Source organism: Erinaceus europaeus, chromosome 11, assembly GCF_950295315.1.
Source record: "Erinaceus europaeus chromosome 11, mEriEur2.1, whole genome shotgun sequence".
Classification (NCBI taxonomy): domain Eukaryota; kingdom Metazoa; phylum Chordata; class Mammalia; order Eulipotyphla; family Erinaceidae; genus Erinaceus; species Erinaceus europaeus.
This window is the reverse complement of record NC_080172.1, coordinates 8819797-8843062: the sequence shown is the minus strand read 5'-3', so window position 1 is coordinate 8843062 and position 23266 is coordinate 8819797. Positions and strand designations below refer to the sequence as shown.

The 23266-nt window shown below is 38.2% G+C and overlaps 1 protein-coding gene across 5 annotated transcripts in view; it reads right to left on the bottom strand.

Annotated features, from left to right (window-relative positions):
* The window catches only part of VCAN (versican), a 126381-nt gene that overhangs the window by 68628 nt on the left and 34487 nt on the right, over nucleotides 1-23266 (bottom strand). For all 5 annotated transcript variants that reach the window (XM_060201132.1, XM_007518821.3, XM_060201134.1 and 2 more), the window contains exon 6: nucleotides 4036-4329. In XM_060201132.1, coding sequence (XP_060057115.1) covers nucleotides 4036-4329 — 294 coding nt within the window. The remainder of the gene's footprint in view (nucleotides 1-4035; nucleotides 4330-23266) is intronic.

Below are 23266 nucleotides of genomic sequence, written 5' to 3'. Positions count from 1 at the left end.
CATCATACAGATAAAAACACAATTTCAAATGATACTAAAAATGTCCTTAGAAAAATAAATGGGGAAATTTTTGCCTTGGAAAACTACTGATGTTCCCTCAACTTCATTATTAAAGCAAAGCAAAAACAAAGCATGATGATGCTTCTTTTCCCACAAAAAATGTACTCCCCATGTTTGCAGCTGTCAGACACACAGATGTTTCACATTGCTGTATTTCTGGTACTGTGTGTCATACGGACTCTCTTCACTGTGCTTCTTTTATGAGACGCAAGGCAGATTTTTCTAATAAAATTTCTATAAAAACCTATTAGAAGCATAAAAGTTGATGAAACTCATATTGTCTATAAAACAGGGATGTGACTAATTACAAATTATATTTTCTATATTAAATGTTTATATGGAAATATCTGCAGATAGAGGAAATCAGAAATGAGTTGGACATCTAATAAGTTGAGTAGGAGGTAAAAGTTGAAGCAATAAGATTCAAATTTATGTTGTCATTTAACTATCTAATGCTATCATATTCCTATTCAATAAACTAAAAGCATCTTATATAGGTTAATTAGAAAGGGTAATATTTGGAGCCTATAGTCAGATAATGATCTGGAATACATATACAAAAAGATAATAAACAGACCATAGGCTAATAAAATAGTTCATTTAAAAAAAATGAACAAACATTAAAGATAAAATGTGACATGATGGTTCCTTATTTAGACTTCTCTACACAACTTTTTCTAGTTTCAAACTAAACAATCAGAAAGATGTGAAAAATAATAAGCATTTAAAACAAACTCACATAGATGACTTAAGCTTATAAGCTGAAAATTCAAAACAAAGATATTGTTTCATTTGAGGGAGATACTGAGAGAAATCAGTACTGTGCAGTAATTAAATAGCTATTATTTCAGTTTTCATCTTCAATTTGAAAAAGGAAAAATGGGCTCAGGCTCTAATATAATGATTTCAATAATTAGAAGATTATCCAACTGTGAAGGTAGTAGTAAAATAATAGAGTATCTTTGTCTTTCTCTTGGAGAGCATGAATAGCAATAAGTCAGAAGTCCCTATTAGTCTGGAGTGGTTTTAATTTACTGAAATTTGTGGATGTATAGTAGATCACTAATGTCCTGAAAAGTAACTCTCTTTCACAGAACTTGAGTTCAAAAGTAAATAAATAAATAAGGGGAAATATACAGGAAAAAAAATATTTCACAGACATTAATTTATTGTTTTTCAAATATATTTAACCAGAAAGCAGTCTAATGTTATTTATCATTAGTCTTTATTGATTCTCTATTCAGTAGTTTAATACAGAAAATCTTATAAAGATTTGGTAGTAAAATGAGATTTGGTTGGGGGCTGGGTGGTAGCACACTGGGTTAAGCGCACATGGCGCAAAGCGCAAGGACCAGCATAAGGATCCCAGTCGGGCCCCTGGCTCCCCACCTGCAGGGAAGTCGCTTCATAAGCAGTGAAGCAGGTCTGCAGGTGTCTGTCTTTCCTCTCCCCCTCTCTGTCTTCTCCTCCTCTCTCCATTTCTCTCTGTCCTATCCAACAATAGCAACTATAAACAACAAGGGCAACAAAACGGGGGAAACAATGGCTTCCAGGAGCCATGGATTCTTAGTGCAGGTACCGAGTTCCAGCAATAAAAAAAAAAAAAATGAGAGAGATTTGGTATAGCTTGGAAGCAAAAGAAAAAGAGAGAGATTTGGTATAGGGCTTTAAAAACACTTTCTACATTTAGTGAAAGCAAAAAAAAATTTTTTAATATATGGTTATATTTCTAAATTCCCAATTGTCCATCTCTGAAATCTCTTTGGAAATGGTAACTTAGATTGCTAAAAAAAGAAAAATGAATCTGGAGCCAGGCTGTGCTGCACCTGGTTAAATGCTCACATCACAGTGCACAAGGAAGTATTCAAGCCATTGGTCCCCACCTGCAGGGTCATGAGTGGTGAAACAGGGCTGCCGGTGTCTCTGTCTCTCTACCTCTCTATCTCCCCCAACCCTCTCAATTTCTCTCAGTCTCTGTCCACTAATAAATTAAAAAAACATGAATCCATTACATTGAAAGTTACAGTATATAATTGTAAGTCACATATAGATTCAAATGAATAGGAACTTAAAAACATGTTCAGATATTATGGAGATACTTATAGGTGGGTATTCTCTCTGAATCTAAGAGCCTTGTTATTTCACACATTAATAGGAATCCCTCATCTACATAAATAATTTAAAACACATCAGGATTGATTCCTTCTAGCTAAAGACGGGCTTTGCTCTATTTTTTAACCTCTGGGGGGAAAAAGTTATTGAAAGATTCCCTAGTGCTTGTTCTATAACACAAGTAAAGCAAGCTGCATAATTCTACTCTTTTCTAACTTAGCCTCTTCCATTCCCCCCACACTAAATCTGATTTTGACCCCTTAATCAGATCAGACACTTCATGTAAATCTGATTTTAGATATTGAGCTATTTTAAATTCCCTGCTAGAAGAATATGTCTCAAAGGAATATGTATCATTTTTATTTTTAGGATTTTTTTGCTGTTATTGTTATTTATACTCCTGAAAAAACTGGTTTATTGCACCAAAGTAAAAGACTCTGGGGTGGGGGGGTTCAGTTCCTGAAACATGATGTCAGAGGAGGACCTAGTGGAGATTGTATTGTTACGTAGAAAACTGGGAAATATTATACATGTACAAGCTATTGTGTTTTCCTATCAACTATAAACCATTAATCTCCCAATAAAGAAATTTTTAAAAATGGCTAGAGAAAACTTTTCTGCAGGGTATAGAAAGAAAACAATGTTATTCTAAATGTTTTTTCTTATGGCCAGCTTGTCTCACACTACTGTACCACTCATGGCTTTAAGAGTCAAAAATCTGAGTCTAGAAATGGAGAAGAAAGTAAAGGTGTCTTGTATAGGAAATATCAGAATGTGAAGTTACACCTTTTCATTTGTCATTGTACTGATATCTACTCTGCTGTCTATGCAGGTTAACTAGGTGTCTTTGTGTTTAACGAAGAATGCCAATCCATTTTCCTTAATGCCAACTAAAGAAGTAGACAGTGTACTTTCTACCACTTAAGTTACACACTGACAGAAAAAAAATTGGGAAACAGCAATATTTTTGCCATATTTCAATATAAAATAGTTTTAACTTGAACACACTCAACACATCACTAAAAACTGTAGAATATATTTGTTCAGCAGGACTAAGAAAACTCTACAGTATATATTATAATATGACTCTGGATTTACTTGATTACTTTACATGCATAAAACCATATGCTACAACTACTTTTGTTAAAATAATTTAGAGATGTCAGTATAGGTAATTATATCACAAATGTTGAGAAACATAACTTACAACCAAATTTTAAGTAGTAAACACATCTAAAAATAGCTTTTCAGTGTTAAACCATAAAATAACATATCCTCTATTTCAAAGTGCTACTGGAGAAGCCGTGACTAGAAAACACTTATTTCTGTGATCGAATATAAAATAGGACAAGATTTAATTCACAGCATAGCTCATTCTTACATATTAATCACGTCATGATTATCCATGTCAGCTGCCAGAACTCACCTGCAGCTGCTGAAATTTAAACTGTCAGTCATGTCAAAGAAAGAGTGAAACCAGAGAAGAGAAAATAAGAAGAGTTTAAGGATTCGACTCAGTCACAGTCACAGCATCATAGCGCCTACATTATCACTATATTTAAGGATGACAGTTCATATAAAATGACAACACAGAAATGTGATCTGTGGCCCCAGGCACAAAGGGCACGATTTTCTTGAATGCTCTAAAAAAAAATAAAAACAAAAACCATTTGTAGGATTTCCTAGCATCCTGCCTATTCCACTGTTGCTTTATCTGCTTCCTTTTCAAAGTCGCTACAAGTTTCTCTTTCATGCACTCACTGCGCCACACAGAATCTAGCAACATGCTGACCACCAACATAGACCTTTGGAATATATATTTTTAACCCATGATTTCTTTTAAAAAAGGAGTGAGACACTTACGTTTAAAGCAGTAGGCATCAAATCTGCTATCAAGGGTAGGGAAGCCTGTCTGGTTCTCAAAACGATACAGGGTTCTCACCCCAAGTAAACCACCTCCACACTGGGCCCTGGCCACAGTCACAGGGTGGCGAACACTGCTATCCGAAAGCCACCCGTAGTCACACCGGTCATAACCATTCCTCCACGCGGCATGGAGCTCGCCCACTGTTGCCAGTCGTTCACCCTGGTTTTCACATTCTTCTTCAGCTTCCTCGAAGGTGAATTTGTTTGGTCCAGTGATGTGGAACACTTCACCTGGAAAAAGAAAAAGGCAAGATAAGTTTTGTTATTCATTTCTTTCTTGTTTAAGGATGAGATGAGGCTGACAAACGTTACTATTTTTTTTCCCACCCAAGGTAGCAATTGCTGAAATCCTAAGATGGTAACCCTTTTTATATATTTTTTAAAATTATCTTCATTTATTAGACAGACAGCCAGAAATCGAGAGGGAAGTGGGAGGCAAAGAGGGAGAAAGACAGACACCAGTAGCACTGCTTCACCACTCTCAAAACTTTCCCCCTGCAGGTGAGGACCAGGCTGGAACCAGGGTCCTTGAACATTGTAAAACGTGTGCTCAACCAGTTGTGCCACCACGCAGCCCCTGCTATCTCCATTTTTAAAGGGAAGAAATAGTACAATAACCCACACCAAGGACACAAACACACACATACACATATATATAAGTGAATATAGACAAAAATGCACACTTATTCATTTCTTTTCAAGACAGGGAGACAAGAGTGTTGCTCAGCTCTGACATATGTGATGCTGAGGACTAAACATGGACCCTATGGAGCCTCTAACAAGCAAGTCTGGTGGGATGTCACAGTTCTCTCTTCCCCGGCGCTGCAAAGTTTTATTCTACAGGCATACACTCCCATAGGCTATAAAAGCAATCATTTAATGATAAAGTTACATGAAAATCTTTAAAGTGAAAAAAAAAAAACCTTTCCAAATGATCCTTTGGATTTCTGGCTAGGAAAATGACTTTTCTTGGTCATGGCTAAGAATGAATGAGATCAGCAACAATTCCTACTCACAACCAAAACTATCAAAATCCTCCTAAAGGAAGGGACACATTTTCTCTGTTCTGCCCACGGTGAACAAGAAAAGCTCCTTTTTTCACATTCTCATAGAGACACCATATTTGGTAGTAAGAGTACACAACAGATTCAAAAAAGCTGCATAGAATCGCCAAAACCTGGAAGCAACCTAGGTGTCCAACAACAGATGAGTGGCTGAATAAGTTGTGGTACATCTACACAATGGGATACTACTCAGCTATTAAGAATAAATTCACTTTCTTCACCTCATTGTGGATGGAGCTTGAAGGAATCATGTTAAGTGAGATAAGCGAGAAAGACAAAGATGAATATGGGATCCCACTCATAGATATAAGTTGAAAAATAAGAACAGAAGGGAAAACACAAAGCAGAACTTGGACTGGATTTAGTGTATTGTGCCAAAGTAAAAAAACTCTGTGGCAGAAGGAGGAGTGTTCAGGTCCTGGAACATAATGGTAGCGGAGGACCTACGTGGGAGATTAAAGTGTTTTATGGAAAACTGAGAAATGTTACACATGTACCGACTTCTGTATTTTACTGTCTACTGTAAACCATTAATCCTCCCCAATAAAGAAAAAGAAAGAACTTTATATTTTCCTTGATTAACAAAGAAAAACTGACATTGTCATTAGGAGAGAGTATATTTGTCATCATGCAATTTATCACAATAAGATATATTTGAAATAACAGAATTTGTTAACATGGAATTTTACTTGGGTAACTCACATTATATTTGGTTGAAATAAATTCAATGCAAAGTAAGTCATACTTTTTACATGTGAGTTTAAGTAGCTAAAAGGCATAAGCAGAATTAGAGAATGTCTAGACTAGCAGAATAGGCATGAGGAGAAATACAACAGGAAGTAGAATGAAAACAAAAAATACTGATAGCTTATTAGTATGACAGATATGGGTCTTGCTTCCATCTTGCTGATGTCATTTTGGATTTTATAGCATTTTAGACAACCGACTTGAAAATTCTTATAGTTCGGTTCTTCATTTGACTCATTCCAGAATCTAGATGTAACTTGCAGTTGTTAAAATGGATAAAACCATTAGTCTCTGTGAAATAGCTTTATAATATAAGAGAAACGAGTCACAGAAAATTTAACCAACTCACACACTCAAGCTCTTCTCCAGATAAATATAAAACTGCTATTGATGAAAATAGACCCAATGTCAATAAGGATGACTTGAAGAAGAGAAAAGCATATGACTTTTACCTGGCAAATAAAAGACAGAGATAAGAATAGAGATGTTTTAACCATGAATTATGTGGGCTGACAAAATTCCAAAATTCGAATCTCAATCCAAAAGATATACTACAAGAACAAAAGTTCTCAATTCACTTCTGCAGTAGCTCTCTCCCTATTAAAAATTAAAGATAAGCACAGTAGCCACAGTAGCAATAACATGATATTTTGTGTTCCATGCTATCTTTTAAATTGATGTTCCTGCTTTTTTTTTTTAAGAAAGGTAATGACCTGGGAGTAGCAGTAAAAACCTCACATTCTCTCTCTCTTTTTTATTTTTTATTATCTTAATTTATTTATTGGATAAAGACAGCCAGAAATCATGAGAGAAGAGGGTGATAGGGAGAGACAGAGAGACACCTACAACACTGCTTCACCACTTGTGAAGCTTTTCCCTGTAAGTAGGGGATCAAACCTAGGTCCTTGTGCATAGTAACACATGTGATCAATTAGATGCACCACTACTCGGCCCATCAGACTCATTTTTAAGAAGGGGGCGAGTGGGCAGGCAGTGGCACACCTGGTTAAGTGTACACATTACAGCACACAAGGACCCAGGTTCAAGCCCCAGGTCCCCCACCTGCAGGGAGAAAGCTTCACAGGTGGTCAAGTAGAGCTGCAGGTGTCTATCTTTTTCTCTCCTTCTCTATCTCCCCCTCCCCTCTCAATTTCTCTCTGTCTCTATCCAATAATAAATAAATACAAAAATTAAGAAAAGAAAAGGAAAAAAGAAAAAGAAGCAGTGTCCTGGGGCTGGATGGTGGCTTAACCCAAGAACACACGAATTACTATGCACAAGGAAGGACCAGGTTCAAGTTCCCTGTCCCCAGCTGTGGGGGAGAAGGCCATGAGGGGAGGAACAGCGTGTTCACAAGTGGTGGAGCTGGAGCAGGGCTACAGATGTCTCTCATCTTTTTCTCTCTCTTCCTCTCCCGCTGTCTTTCACTCTCTAACAAAATAAAAAGAGAGAATAAAAGAAAAGAGAGAAAAATGGAGGAGGAGGAAGGAAAGGAGAAGGAGGAAGAGGAGGGTGAGGAAGAGCAGGAGGAGGAGGAGAAAAGTATGGATGCAAGCAACAATGAAGCCTAGCAGGCACCAAGCCCCAACTATGACCCTTATGGCAAAACAAAAATCCAAAACTGGTCCTCCCTTTCTTTCTCAAACAGTTCATTAAAGAAAAATAATTCTGCTGCAGAGCTCTGAGTAGCTACTGTCTGCAGCCGGTGATTCATCTCACCTGTGGATTTGGCAAAAAGTAACACAGGAAAAGGCATACAAAGAAACTGTGTAACCCTGGGCAGCAGCACTCACTTCAGCATTATACTTCTATTATGCCTGAAAGCAATGTCAAGTGTGAAAGAGGGCTGGTTGCCAATACTCAGTTCTTGGAGAAAGAGGTTTGTTATTACAGCTGAAATACCAATATAGTTGCCTTTGTTGCCTGCACTGTGACCTCACCTACTCCAGACAAAGCTACTGTTCAGTCAAGCAGAGCAGGATAAAAGATACATAATCAGGTAAGTAAAAGTCTGCTTCTTCAAACAAACAGTAGTTAGTCTATGTAGTGGGAAAAATGGATTCCAGATACACCCAGCCTGAAGAGTTAGAGAAAAATGATGTGAGATCATTATGGAAGGGACAGGAGGTCTGGAACCTAAGACACCAGGAACATGGTCACTTTGTTTCATGTTATTACGTGTCTCCTTTATTTTTTCCCCTCCAGGGTTATTACTGGGGCTCAGTGCCTGCACTATGAATCCACTGCTTTTGGAGGCTTTTTTTTTCTTCATTTTTTATTGGATATAACAGAGAGAAATTGAGAAAGGAAGAGAAGATATATAGATGATTGATAGATAGATAGATGATAGATAGATAGATAGATAGATAGATAGATAGATAGATAGATAGATACCAGCAGACCTTGTGAGGACCTGGGGGCTCGAACTGGGATCCCTACATGGGTCCTTGAGCTTCTTACTATCTGCGCTTAACCCAGTGCACTACCTCCAGGCCCCCTTACATGTTTCATCATTCCAGTGAGGAGGAACTTAAACAGAGCATCAGAAAATAATGGTCCTGCCTTCACTTCCTTTCTAAGTCACCCCTACACCTATTACTACTTCCAGATGTCTTTTCCTTATTTTCCCCTTCTCTCTCAGATAAGAGAAACAGTGCTGGTTTCTTCTGGTGTTTCCCAAATTCACTTCACTTTCAGTGATGGTATAAAAACAAGATTCTTGATGACAAAAGTTTCGGGTCCTGGTGGAATAGGAGTACAGAGTCCTGGTTTTCTTGCCCTGTCTTTTACCCCTCTGTGAATATTGACCAAAATCCTTTCTGGGTTGCAGAATGAGGGAATTCTGTCTTCTATAATCGCTTCTCTGCTTTACATGGACAATGACAGGTCAGTCCACACCCCCAGCATGTTTCTATTTTTCCGTAGTGGGATAGGGAAGATGGTTACTTTTTTTTTTCTTCTTTTATCAGGAGAATTAATGGTTTATAGTCAATAGTGAAATACAGTAGTTGGGACATGTGTAACATTTCTCAGTTTTCCACATAACACTTTAATCACACAACTATGTCCTCCTCCATCATCACATTCTAGGACCTGAATATTCCCCTCCACCCTTCACCCCAGAATCTTTTAATTTGTGCAATACACTAAATCTAGTCCAAGTTCTGCTTTGTGTTTTCCCTTCTGTTCTTGTTTTTCAACTTATTTCTGTGAATGGTATCATTCCATACTCATCCTTCTCTTTCTGGCTTTTCTCAATTAATATGATTCCTTCAAGCTCCATCCAAGATGAGGTAAAGAAGGTGCATCCACCATTTTTAATAGCTGTGTAGTATTTGTGTATAAATACCACCACTTTCTCAGCCACTCATCTGTTATTGGACATCTTGATTTCTTCCAGGTTCCTGGCTATTACTAATTGTGCTGCTTAGCAGGGATCTTTTTGGATGACTATGTCTGGTTCCTTAGGATATATCACCAGGAGAGGAATTGCAGGGTCATAGGATAGGTCCATTTCTAGTCTTGTAGGCATTCTCCAGATAAAGATAGTTACTTTAAATATATATATATATATATATATATATATATATATATATATATATATTCCCTTTTGTTGCCCTTGTTTTTATTGTTGTAGTTATTATTGTTGTTATTGATGTCATTGTTGTTGAATAGGGCAGAAAGAAATGGAGTGAGAAGGGGAAGACAGAGAGGGGGAGAGAAAGAGAGACACCTGCAGACCTGCTTCAGCACCTGTAAAGCGACTTCCCTGAAGTTAGGGAGCCCCGGGCTCCAGCAGGGATCCTTGCACTGGTCCTAGTGCTTTGCGCCACGTGTGCTTAACCCACTGCGCTACTGCCTGACTCCTGAGAATTACTATAAAAAATTTAAAACAAAGATGTTTACAAGTAAACATTCCCTTAAAGACATTTCCCTCATCCTCCTACTTAATCAGTGGAGAGGGCAGAATTTAAATCTACATATCTTTGTTTATTGTCCTTTCCATAAGCTCCCAAACTGATATATATCTTTGTTCCAATGTCCTCAGCACTAGCTAAACCTTTTCAAGAGGTTGTCCAAGACTGTGTGGCTAGGGTGCAAAGTGAGATCCAGTGTTACACAGGATATTTACTTTGGTTTTTGTTTTTGACTTGATTACCACTCAGTTCTGGCACATGATGGTGGTGGGAATTGAACCTGGAAACTCTTGCATGCATGAGTTATATACGCTATCATTGCATAGGATCTTCTCCCAGGGTACTGTCAAAGACTGAAAATAAGCAAAGGAGGCTGCGGCCAAGGAGTTTTCTCTGTTGAAGTATTTAAGTCAATATATATTTTTAAAATCTTTATTTATTCCCTTTTGTTGCCCTTGTTGTTTTATTGTTGTAGTTATTATTGTTGTTGTTACTGATGTCGTCGATGTTGGATAGGACAGAGAGAGATGGAGAGAGAAGGGGAAGACTGAGAGGGAGAGAGAAAGACATCTGCAGATCTGCTTCACCGCTTGTGAAGCCACTCCCTTGCAGGTGGGGAATGGCGGAGGGGCGGGGGAGTGCGCGGCTTACACCAGTTCTTGTGCTTTGCTCCATGCCTGCTTATCCCACAGCGCTACCGCCGGACTCCCCAATCTTTACTTTTTAAAGTTAAATACGAGTCCACTCTGAGTTCTAGAGGTAACCTCATCAGGTTACTATTGTTATTACAATAGTAATCATCAGTTATTAATAATATCTGAGGATATTTTCCGTCAAATTTAAAATCAAAATACATATTTAGAACATATTTATAAATGTTATAAATTTTCAATTATTATCTACCTATGGCAAAGTAGATTTCACTTTTTTCCCCAAACAGCTTCATATACAATGTAAGGAAAGAAATAAGCAAAATATTTGTTATTTACATAAACTGATGTATTACTGAAGATAAAATGTCAATTTTATTTAGCTTGTTTCAAGAATTCATGTAGGTGTGCATGTACACATTCAAATTAGTCTGCACACAAAACATAGTACAGAGCACAGGATGCCGCAAACTCAGTGATTCGCATATTTTTGTATGAAGAATATAAACTGTATATTTATATGAAGTCACCTATCTCAACCCACTACCCCAAATTTCATGTTAAATGCATGTGACTTCGGGCATAAGGATCCCAGTTGGAACCCCCGGCTCCCCACCTGCAGGGAAGTCGCTTCACAGGCAGTGAAGCATGTCTGCAGGTGTCTGTCTTTCTCTCCCCCTCTCTGTCTTCCCTTCCTCTCTCCATTTCTCTCTGGCCTATCCAACAACAACGACATCAATAACAACAACAATAATAACCACAACAATAAAACAACAAGGGCAACAAAAAGGAATAAGTAAATAAATAAATAAATACATATTTAAAACTAATCTTAAAAATGTGTGTGACTTAATTATTCCTGTTATGTAAACTCTTCAGGAATGTCCTACAGAAAATGTGAAGATATGGCTGGTGAAACTTTAGTACCTGGTGACATCCCACAAATATTTTAATTATGGGAACTGACATCATCAGACATATTAAGAAAAAAATATATTCTAATTTAACAACTAACTGCTACAAAACATTCTGGAAATTAGGCTATACCAGAGCTTCTCCTGTTTCTAGTTACTAAATGGAAAAAGAGGTTTCTCAGAAGTCCCCAAAATTTCAACTTCTAAAATTCAAACCTTGACAAAAATTAAACCAAAACATTAAAAAATGACCTACTAGTTTCCAAAGATATATTTTATGCACAGGAATAACTCAAGAAATTTAAAAATCCTGGCTCTCCAGCAAAGCTAAGATAGACTTTTTCTCACCTGCGGACAATTTATTGTGATCACCAAAGTGAAAGGGGGAATTAGATTAAGCAGAGCAGAAAAAATTAATTATTATTATTTGTCGTTGACTGCAGTTGACAGACTGTTCTCTGTGGTCATCAAGGCTGAGATCTCTGCTCAAGTTAGATAAATGTTTATTTAAGCGTTTATTTGTACTCATAATTTCTCTGGCCTGTGCTGTCTGGCCTGCAAAGTCAGTTCTTAAAAATCAAGATTCTTGAGGCAGCAAGATAACTCAACTAGAAAAGTTGAGTTATCTGTCATGCAAACAGATACGATTTTTAGGTCCCATGAGACTGGGGGTAACATTTAAAAAATATTTTTATTTATTATTTGTTGCATAGAAACAGAGAAACTGAGGGGGGGGGAGTTAGAGAGGGAATGAGACAGAGAGACACTTGCAGCCCTACTTCACCACTTGTGAAGTTTTCTCCCTGCAAGCGGGGACCAGGGGCTTGAGCCTGGGTCCTTGTGCACTGTGATGTGTGCGTTTTACCAGGTGTGCCACCGCCTGGCCTCCTGGAGGGAACATCTGATCTGTGATGACTCCCTCTCTTTCTGTCTTTGTCTCTCTCTTACTATTTATAAAAAGTTGACCGGGTGTCGGGCGGCAGGTAGTGCAGCAGGTTAAGCGCAGGTGGTGCAAAACGCAAGCACTGGCTTAAGGATCCCGGTTCAACCCCCTGGCTCCCCACCTGCAGAAGGGTCACTTCACAAGCGGTGAAGCAGATCTGCAGGTGTCTTTCTCTCCCCCTCTCGGTCTTCCCCTCCTCTCTCCATTTCTCTCTGCCCTATCCAACAACATCAATCATAACTATAACAATAAAACAACAAAGGCAACAAAAGGGAATAAATAATAAATAAAAATACATATATAAAAAAAAAGTTGACCCAGGTTGGTGAAGCCTGGCAATAACAATAACAAAAAGAATATAATTATCTTTGTTCATCTGTGATAATGGAGGAGAGAGGTGGTTAAGCTGCATATGTTACAATGCTCCAAGGCTCCTTCCTGTCCAAGCCCCTAACCCCCACTTGCAAGGGGGAAGCTTAGGGCTTCAGGTGTCAGTCTCTCCTCTTCCCTCTCTACCTCCCCCTCCTCTCTCAGTTTATCTCTCTCTATCCAAAATAAATAAATAAATAGCTTCTAAAAAAAAACTCTTATTTTTTTCCCACTATACGGTCAAGAACTTTTACATCTCATTTAGGATCAAATTGGTACATAATGTGTATGCAAATATAGACAAGGTAATCACGTGATACGAGCTTCTAAATGATCCCGCCAATGAAATCGCTTAATGTATATTATATAACACATCTCATGATGAACAAAAACAATTAAGTACAACTGTTATTAATTTTGAAGTCATGGATGTTTTAAGTTTTTTAAAAAAAATTTCTTTTTGTTCTCTTTATTTTTACTTGTGTATGAACAAGATCCAAGCGAAAGAGTCTAAAGTTCATTATATTCTGGATCACGGAATACATCAGCTACACGTTTGCTTAATAGTTAAGATACATTGCTATAGGGAGTCGGGCGGTAGCACAGCGGGATAAGCTCCTGTGGCAAAGCGCAAGGACTGGGTGTAAGGATCCCGGTTTGAGCCCCCGCCCCACTCCTGCAGGGGCGTCGCTTGATTAGCAGTGAAACAGGTCTGCAAGTGTCTATCTTTCTTTTCCTCTGTCTTCCCTCCTCTCTCCATTTCTCTCTGTTCTATCTAACAACGATGACATCAATAACAACAATACAACAACAAGGGCAACAAAAGGGAAAATATATAAATAAATATTTTTTAAAAAGAAATTCTAAAAAAAAGATACATTGCTATGTATTCTTTTAAAGTATACAGACATAAGTTAAAAGCTTACCATTCCTCTCCTAAGATTTAATAGCTTAATCTGGAAATAAATCAATCTTCTGTTAACAATAACAGGAAGACCTTGGGGGCTGCTCCAACATCAGTCTATTTCAGAATCAAGAACTGGTACTGGTGAGCCATATTGCTAATTTACGGGAAATAAAGACTGGAAAGCCAGGTGGCAGAAACAGCATCATGGTTATGCAAAGAAATGCTCATGCAAATGGACTCTTAAAGGTTTCTAACTCCCAGGTTCAATCCCCCACATGATCATAAGCTAGAACTTTGAGCAGTGCTCTGGAAAAAACTAAAAACACTGGAAAACTAGGTCAAGACCTTTCAGATTTTTCACTTGTCTTACACTGAAGTACAATCATAAATTAACTTCAAGCACAAGCTTTTGTTGTTGAATTTTTAATCCCTAATTATTAATATTTATTAGAGAATCATCATGTCTTGAATATAGTCAACTAATATTTTCTAAATCAGATAATAATTATAGGGAAAGGAAACCACATCTTTGCCAACTTTTGATGGTTTTCAGGATTTCTGATCTCATTCTTTCCCACTGAAAAGGCAGTAAGATATTAATTAGACTAAGAAAGAGGTCCCAAAGAAATTTCTTGGTGTCTGAATCTTCTAAATATATCTGAAATTGAACAAGTTATTTGGTTGACAGGCATGGCATGACAGCAGGTCAACACAGAAGAATCAGCCTAATTTTGTTTTAATTTTTTTTTTTTACTTTTTACAGCTGAAAAGGAAGTGGTCATTGTCTTTCAAATGAACTTCTTTTAACTGAAATCTCCAGAGCCTGACATCAAGACCTTGAAGCAAATGACTGCCACATACTTCAAAGGGTTTGTGTCAAGACATCTTTATTTTACTTAAGGTGAGATTATACAACAAAAATGACTATAAAGAGAAAAACCTAAGGATTCCACTAAAAAGCTGTCAGAACTAGTAAACAAGTTCAGTAGATTTGCAGGATACACGATTGACATTTGAAACTCAGTTGCATTTCTCTACATTTGCAATGAATGGAAAATCCTTTTAAGCAGGTTTTGGGGTTTTGTTTAAATGTCATTTATATTTGCATCAAGTATTTAGGACTAAATTTAACAAAAGGCTATAAAATTTATAATCTGAGAGTTACAAAGCATTCCTGAAATTAAAGATCTAAAAAACTTGAAAAAATACAATATCAGAAGATATATTATTTAGATAGCAACACACTTCAAGTTGATTGAGAGGCTCAATGCAATTCCAGCCAGCTTCTTTGCAGACACTTACAAGCTAATCCTACAATTTATATGGGGAAAGATTGTTTTAACTATTAATGGTGTCAGAGAATACATGTTAAAGTAATTTAGAAAAAGAAGTCTATTGGGGATATTTCACTTTCCAATTTCAATCTGCTACAAAACCACAGAAATCCAGACAATGTGGTATTAACATAAGAGAAGACATGATGACCAATGGAATACAGTGGAATAGACCCACATGCCCAAGACTGATCGACGGATTTTCAACAGAGTATTAAAACCATTACATGCAGAAAGAATACTGTTTTCAACAAATAATGCCGAAATAAATATCCATGTGGCAAAGAGTGAACTGAACACATATGTCATACCTTTAAAAAAATTAAAAACTTGTTTGGCTTTGTATGTTAACTCTCTTTTCAACCACCAGGTTCCAGATGCTAGCATGACGCCGACCAGACTTCCCTGGACAGACAACCCCACCAATGTGTCCTGGAGCTCCACTTCCCTAGAGCCCTTCCACACTAGGGAAAGAGAGAGGCAGGCTGGGAGTATGGATCGAACTGTCAATGCCCATGTTCAGCGGGGAAGCAATGACAGAAGCCAGACCTTCCACCTTCTGCATCCCACAATGATCTTGGGTCCATACTCCCAGAGGGATAAAGAATAGGAAAGCTATCAGGGGAGGGGAAGGGTTATAGAGTTCTGGTGGTGGGAATTGTGGTTATCCCATGGTTTAGTCAATGTTTCCTCTTTATAAATAAAAAATTAAAAAAAATTAAAAACATAGAAGTCATTATTAAAAGCTGGAGATTTGGCGACATTCTCTCACATGTGAAATCAAAAACAAAAACAACTAAAGAAATAGCAGCTATGTTGGACTTGCCAAAGTTAAAATCTTTTGCTTCAAAGACCCTATCTAGAAGATGATTCACGGAATGAAAAAAATATTTGCAAACCATATATATGAAAAGACTTGATTTTTGAAAATATAAAGAAATCTTACAACTTAAAAAGCCAAATCCACCTAAAAGCCAGCAGTTTCTATACATTTCTCCAAGAAAATCTATTAATGATCAGGAATCACATGAAAACTTATTCAATGTCATTAGCTATCAGGGAAACATAGATCAGGACCAGAATGAGCTATAATTGTATACCTATTAGCATAGCTATGAGAGAGTCAAATAAAAACAATAGTTCCGAACTAGCATGCTAGAATAATTTAAAATATATAGCTACAGTGGAAAACAGGCTAACTTCTCAAAAAGTTAGAATTCCTAGCTTTTTCCAAAATGGAGACCCTGAATCTCATCTACTCTATTCTTACCTTTAGGTTCCTGATTATGAAACAATTTGTTCTGCTTTATATCCTAATGCTTTTCAACCACCAAGTTGCAGATGCTACCATGACACCAACCTGACTTCCCTGGGTAGACGACCTCACCAATGTGTCCTAGAACTCCACCTCCCCAGAGTCCTACCCCACTAGGGAAAGACAGAAACAGGCTGGGGGTATGGATAGATGTGCCAATGGCCATGTTCAGTGGAGAAACAATTATAGAAGACAGACCTTCCACTTTCTCCACCCCATAGAGATCTTTCATTCATACTCCCAGAGGGATAAAGAATAAGGGAGCTGGGAGTCGGGCTGTAGCGCAGCGGGTTAAGCGCAGGTGGCGCAAAGCACAAGGACCGGCATAAGGATCCCGGTTCAAACCCCGGCTCCCCACCTGCAGGGGAGTCGCTTCACAGGCGGTGAGGCAGGTCTGCAGGTGTCTATCTTTCTCTCCCTCTCTCTGTCTTCCCCTCTCTCTCTGTTTCTCTCTGTCCTATCCAACAACGACGACAATAATAACTACAACAATAAAACAACAAGGGCAACAAAAGGGAATAAATAAATAAAATAAAAATATTTTTAAAAAAATTAAAAAGAATAAGGGAGCTTCCAAAAGAGGGGATAGGATATGGAACTCTGGTGGTGGGAATTTTGTGGAATTGTACCCCGGTTATCCTATAGTCTTGTCGATCATTATTAAATCAATACAAAAAAAATAGTCACCATTTATCCCAACAATTTACCCAATTATTGTAGGCTATTCAGTAACACAATCTTTATTGAGAAATTGGACTTGGGAGTCCAAGTGCTCAGTGGTAGAGCACATGTTCGAGGCCTTGACGCCATCCCCCAAGGCCTCATTAGGAAGAAATAGAAATAACTGTTGAAAATGATAGGAGGCTGGAAGTCTTATTCTATTTAAATAGGTGTAGAAGCTACTGAGACTTTGTTATTACTCATCTTTCCTGAGGATAGTGAAACTTAAAGAACTGAAATGATACAAACCTACTTATCATTTAGAGGGTCGTCAGCGTATCAAACACAGGAGATCACCATCTATCACCTCTAACATTAATGGTAGAGGCAGAAAAGAACAGACTTAAGTGCCGAATACACTACTAGTCTCTTTAATGCCTAACTTCACTACCTTTACATTGAGAACATCATCACTTTGTCAAGTCACTAGAAAAATTAGTGTATGCAGGAAGAATACCCACTGTGCAATGTCAAAAACTTATAGCTTTCCTTGCTATTAGCATCCTGTGGGTCAGGCAGTGTTTTGTAATGAATGGGAATACATACTGACTGATATGAGCTTATGACCCCCACAGTTATAGGGACTGCCCCATTTCTGAGGGAATTCTTTTATAGTAGCATTCTGCTGCAACCCTTGTGGTATTTGTGCAGCTATCTCTCCCACTCATGCTGTACAGCTGTATATGCAGCAAGTGTGTCTTGTCAATCAACCTCTTTTTTCCTTCTTTATGTCTAGTTTAGTGCTTTGTTTATGGAAGTCCAGTACATATGTAAGCCAAATAAATAAAGATTTTTAAAAGCACTTGGCTTTAAAAACAAGAAGGAGGAGGAGGAGGAGAAGGAGGAGGAGGAAGAGAAGGAGAAGGAGAAGGAAGAGGAGGAGGAGAAGGAGAAGGAGAAGGAGAAGGAGAAGGAGAAGGAGAAGGAGAAGGAGAATAAGGAGAAAAAGAAGAAAAGAAAGGAAAAAAGACTAGGGACTTGCTGGTGGCGCACCTGGCTGAGTGCACGTGTTGCAAAGCACAAGGATCTAGGTTCGAGTTCCCTGATCTCTACCTGCAAAGGGAAAGCTTTGCAAGTGGTAAAACAATGCTGCAGGTCTCTCTCTCTCTCTCTCTCTCTCTCTCTCACCCCTTTCCTTCTCCATTTCTGGCTATCTCTATCCAATAAATAAATAAAGATAATAAAAAATTAAAATAGACTTAGGACATATTTATTTATTTATTTGTTTATTTATTTATTTATTTATTTTACCAGAGCACTGATCGCTTCTGGCTTATGGTGGTATGGGGGATTGAACCTGGGACTTCGGAACCTCAGGCATGAGAGTTTCCTTGCATAATCACGAAGCTATCTACGCCCACATCACTGTGGGTATTTTAAATATAAGACATCAGAGGTTTGGAGACCTTTGAGAGTATTTTGCACCTTCTTGCTTTATAAGACTACTAGAGAACTTTCGGTGGCTTTAAGTTTACGGCGCTGAAACTAGAAAAAGGGCATATACAATCACTTAATCTTACTGTGCCTCACCAAAGACCTCAGTGTAAATTGTAGTTGAAAAAATATACCTGGCAAGGTTTTCGTGAAGATTCAATCAAATAGTAATGCTATTAATCCTGCCCTTCCTTACCCTATTATCCATGCAGCTACCACCGAGGCACTCTATTTTAGTCACTGCATGAAGTAAGATCATCACTGTCCATGAAGTGTTGCTGGTGTACTATATAGTCTTAATAGATAAGAGAACATAACTTTCATGCCTGAGGCCCTGGGTTCATTCCCTGGCACTGCATATGCCAGAATGATTCTTTGATTTCTCACTTTCCATGGTGGTGAGAAATCAAATCTTAGCTAGACTTAGCATACATTTTTGACAGAAGCCACTCTAAAATCAGTATCAGCCAGTTAGCAATGGTGTTAATCTTCAAAGTCTATTGAAGTCTATATATTCACCACAGAAACCATTTGTTGATCTTCTAGTGGGGGGGGGGGGGCTGTGTTGTTTCTTTTCTTCACATGATGAGATTTTTTAAAAAATTATTGCAAGGGGCAGGGTGGTAGCACACATGCTTAAGGTCACAGCCCCAAGCCCCATCCACAGAGGGAAGACTTCACTAGCAGAGCTGCAGGCCCTTCCCTCTCCCTCCCTCTCTCTCTTTCTCTCTCTCCACTAAATTTCTCTCTGCCTTATTAAGTGAAATCAATAAATAAAATTTAAACAAGAAATCTATATATCACAGTTGTCACCTACACTGTTATGACTTCTATCAATAAAAAAAAATAACTAAAAGATTCTAGTATATTCTAATACAAATTTCAAACAATGTTGAAAGAGTTCTGAGATTTAGAATAAATATTTAAGTCATCTTCTGAACCAGGAAACTGTTTCAGATGATATAGGATTTTTTTTATATATATAGAGAGAGTAAGGCCTGAAACATATTATTGTTCAAAAAAATAATAAAAGGCCATCAGTGTACTAGTCTATCAATTACAAATGAAAAATTATATTAACATTAAATGTCAATCTAAGAATCCACAGAGAGGCACTATCATAATTTCCAGACTTGATATTTAACTCTGGCTTAATCAAAACCTACAGAGAAACAGGACCAAGCCCAGTTGCAAAGCCAACTTAGTGACATTCAGACCTTTTACTAGTTTTTGTATTATAATCACCAAAGGAATTAATAAAATGGAAAAAGAATGAGAATAATCAGACAAGTCATAAAGATGGGACAGCAATTCATCAATTTGACACAAAGAAGAAGATAAGCTATAATTTTATAAGCAGATCAAAAAAACTAGAAAGGGTGGGCTGAGTGGTGGCACACCTGACTGAGTACCCATTACAGAGCATAAGGACCTGGTTTCAAGCCCCCTGGTCCCCACCTGCAGAGGGAAAGCTTCACAAGTGGTGAAGTACGGCTACAGGTGTCTCTGTCTTTCTTCCTCTCTATCTCCTCCTTCCTTCTTGATTTCTCAATGTGGCTATCCAATAAGTAAATAAAGATAATACATATATATGAAATAGAAAGGACAATAAAGTGGGTTGGCAAGAAAGAGAAATTAAGAAATAAAGAGGAGTAATATTGTTAGAAAGAAATTACCTTTAAGAAACATCACATGAAAGGGTGACTGGAGAGTTTCTGAAGAGAGAAAGATGTATCATGCTAACAGAAAAGTACAAAGAAAAAAAGACACTTAATTAAATCTGGAGAACAAATGAAACATTTTGTCGCATTATAGAAATGAAAACACAGTCTCAGAGAAGCAAATTTGGAGAAATTCGGCAATCACCAAGGACTTCTTAAATAACTAATGTGTTCTATTATTGGAATAGATTCCTTATTACAGTTGGAAGAGGTATAGTCTTTTCTCTACCTTGAACTTCCTGGTATTTGCAGAAATAAAGCTAGTAGGAAGCATTTTGTATTTGATGAACAAAAAGCAATCAGAATGGCCTAGGAGGGGAGGGTTCAGGACCTGGAACAGGATGGCAGAGGACCTAGTGTGGGTTGTATTGTTATGTGGAAAACCGGGAAATGTTATGTTTGTACAAACTATTGTATTTACTGTCGACTGTAAAACATCAATCTCCCAATAAAGAAAAAAAATAAAATAAAAAGTAAAATAAAATAAAATAATGGCCTAGGAGGTACTTAGTGAGCAGAGAACAAAACTTTCATGCTTGAGGCCCTAAGTTTGATCCATGGCACGGAATGTGCCAGAATGGCGCTCTAGTCTCTCTGTCTCCCTCATTTAAACAAATAAACAGATTTAAAAAAAAAAAAAAAAAGACGGGAGTCGGGCGGTAGCACAGCGGTTAACGCACATGTGGTGCGAAGCGCAAGGACCAGCGTTAAGTATCCGGGTCGAGCCCCCGGCTCCCCACCTGCAGGGGAGTCGCTTCACAGGTGGTGAAGCAGGTCTGCAGGTGTCTGTCTTTCTCTCCCCCTCTGTCTTTCCCTCCTCTCTCCATTTCTCCCTGTCCTATCCAACAACGATGACATCAACAACAACAACAATAATAACTACAACAACAATAAAAAACTAGGGCAACAAAAGAGAAAATTAATTAATTAATTAATTTAAAAAGAGACCATTAGATAACAGTTATACACCAATCATGCAGACATAACTCTAAGAAATGTGTGGATTCAAAATCACAAATTTTTAAGGTGAGCTAGGAGACTCAAAGACGGGCTCTTTGAGACAGGCCCTACAGAAGAAACTGTATTTTCTCCGAGAGAACTCAAATAGTGTAAGATTGCTCACAGAAACAAAGAGGGTATAAAGACCTGTGCAGGGGGGCCAGGCGGTGGCGCACCTGGTTAAGCAAACACATTACGGTGCTTAAGGACCCAGGTTCAAGCCCCTGGTCCCCACCTGCAGGGGGAAAGCTTCACAAGTGGTGAAGCAGGGCTGTAGGTGTCTCACTGTTTCTTTCCCTCTCTATCACTCCCTCCCCTCTCAATTTCTCTCTGTCTCTATTCAATAATAATTTTTTTTTTAATGAAGTCCTGTGCAGCATGTGAGGTCATATTGAAGGGTGAGGGAAACATCGTTTAGAACCAGGTTTGAAGGGCTTCTAAAATCTGATAGAGCACGTGTCTGAGGGAAAAAGCCAGGGGGGAGGGGGGAACCAGCACTCAATGTTGATTAAGGTAATATAGCCACATAGCCACGACTTCTAAATGCTTTGATGGCCATAAAACAGACCGTCTGATTATCTGGTAAAGGCAACAGGATTCTTTGTGAGAATCCCAACTAGAGCCGAGTCACACAAGTCGTGCACACGCTAGAGGGAGGCGGAGGAAAATGTTGAGGGCTGAACATGCAAAACCCAATTTTTTTTCTTCTTTCTTTTTAATTTTTATTATATTTATTTATTGGATAGAGACAGCCAGAAATCAAGAAGATAGGGGGAGATAGAGGAGAGAAAAAGAGAAATCTGCAGCACTGCTTCAGGTACTGCAAAGCTTGCCCCCTGCAGGTGGAGACCAGGGCTCAAACCTGGCTCCTCACATGTGATTTGTGCTGTAAACGAGGTATGGCACCACCTGGCCTCTCCAGTTTTTGTTGTTCCTTAGTGTACTCTTATTCCCAATTCATCCACTTTGATTTAAATGTTATAACAAAAGAGCAAAAATGAATTAATAAAAAAGTATTATCTGCAGAAAGAATTAAACCTTTGAAGAAGGAGATTATTTTATAAGTACCTTATATAACAAACAAAAAATAACCAGTCTATTACTATTCAAATTAAAAAGATATTTAAAAGTTCTATTTACTTAGCATTCCACTTCTTCTAACACTCTCCTACCTATCTCCTTTAGGATTATTTTTTCCCCTACTGACTTGACAATTTTCAGCACAGAAATATTTGAACTCATAAAATAAAATAAAACTCAGAATTATTGAGACCATCCTGCCTGTGGTAGAGTGGCCACATTTGTCTCTTAGAAACCATCTGTGGGAAGTCAACATCAAATTAATTCTTGATTACTCTGACTCAAGAAGCTAATGTTCTCATCAGAGAACAAACTTATCTAAACTAATTTAGGGAGACTAGTATATATATCCTTATTTCCCACAGTGTTCTTTTAACTATTTGATAGTTTTGGCATTACATTACTCATATTCAAAGTGTTTGATATAAAAGTTGCTTTCAGGCGGTTAAGAGCAGCACGCAAAGCGTGAGGACCGGTGTAAGGATCCCAGTTCAAGCCCCCAGCTCCCCACCTACAGGGGGAGGGGGTTGCTTCACAGGTGGTGAAGCGGGTCTGCAGGTGTCTATCTTTCTCTCCCCTTCTCTGTCTTCCCCTCCTCTTTCCATTTCTCTCTGTCCTATCCAACAACAACAACAACAGTAGTAACTACATCAATGATAAGGGCAATAAAAGGGGGGAAAAATAGCCTCCAGGAGCATTGGATTCATAATGCAGGCACCGAGCCCTAGCAATAACCCTGGAGACCCCCCCCCAAAAAAGTTGCTTTTCTTCATAAAGTGATCTATTTCCAGTTGTTCTTCACAGCCTTCAAAGTACAGTGGTTCAAATAGACTTTGAGAGCATTTTATATTCTCATAAAATCTCAGATCTACCCTAGTGGGTGGGAGTTGTATGCCTGTGTGCTTACCAAAACACTGTTCATCTCTGGCCTCTGATGGTTCAGTAGGATTGAACCTAGAACCTTGGCATCTCAGGAATGAAAGTCGTCTAAAGAACTATTGGGAATGGAGGAGGTAGCATAATGGTTATGCAAACTGACTCTCATGGCTGAGGC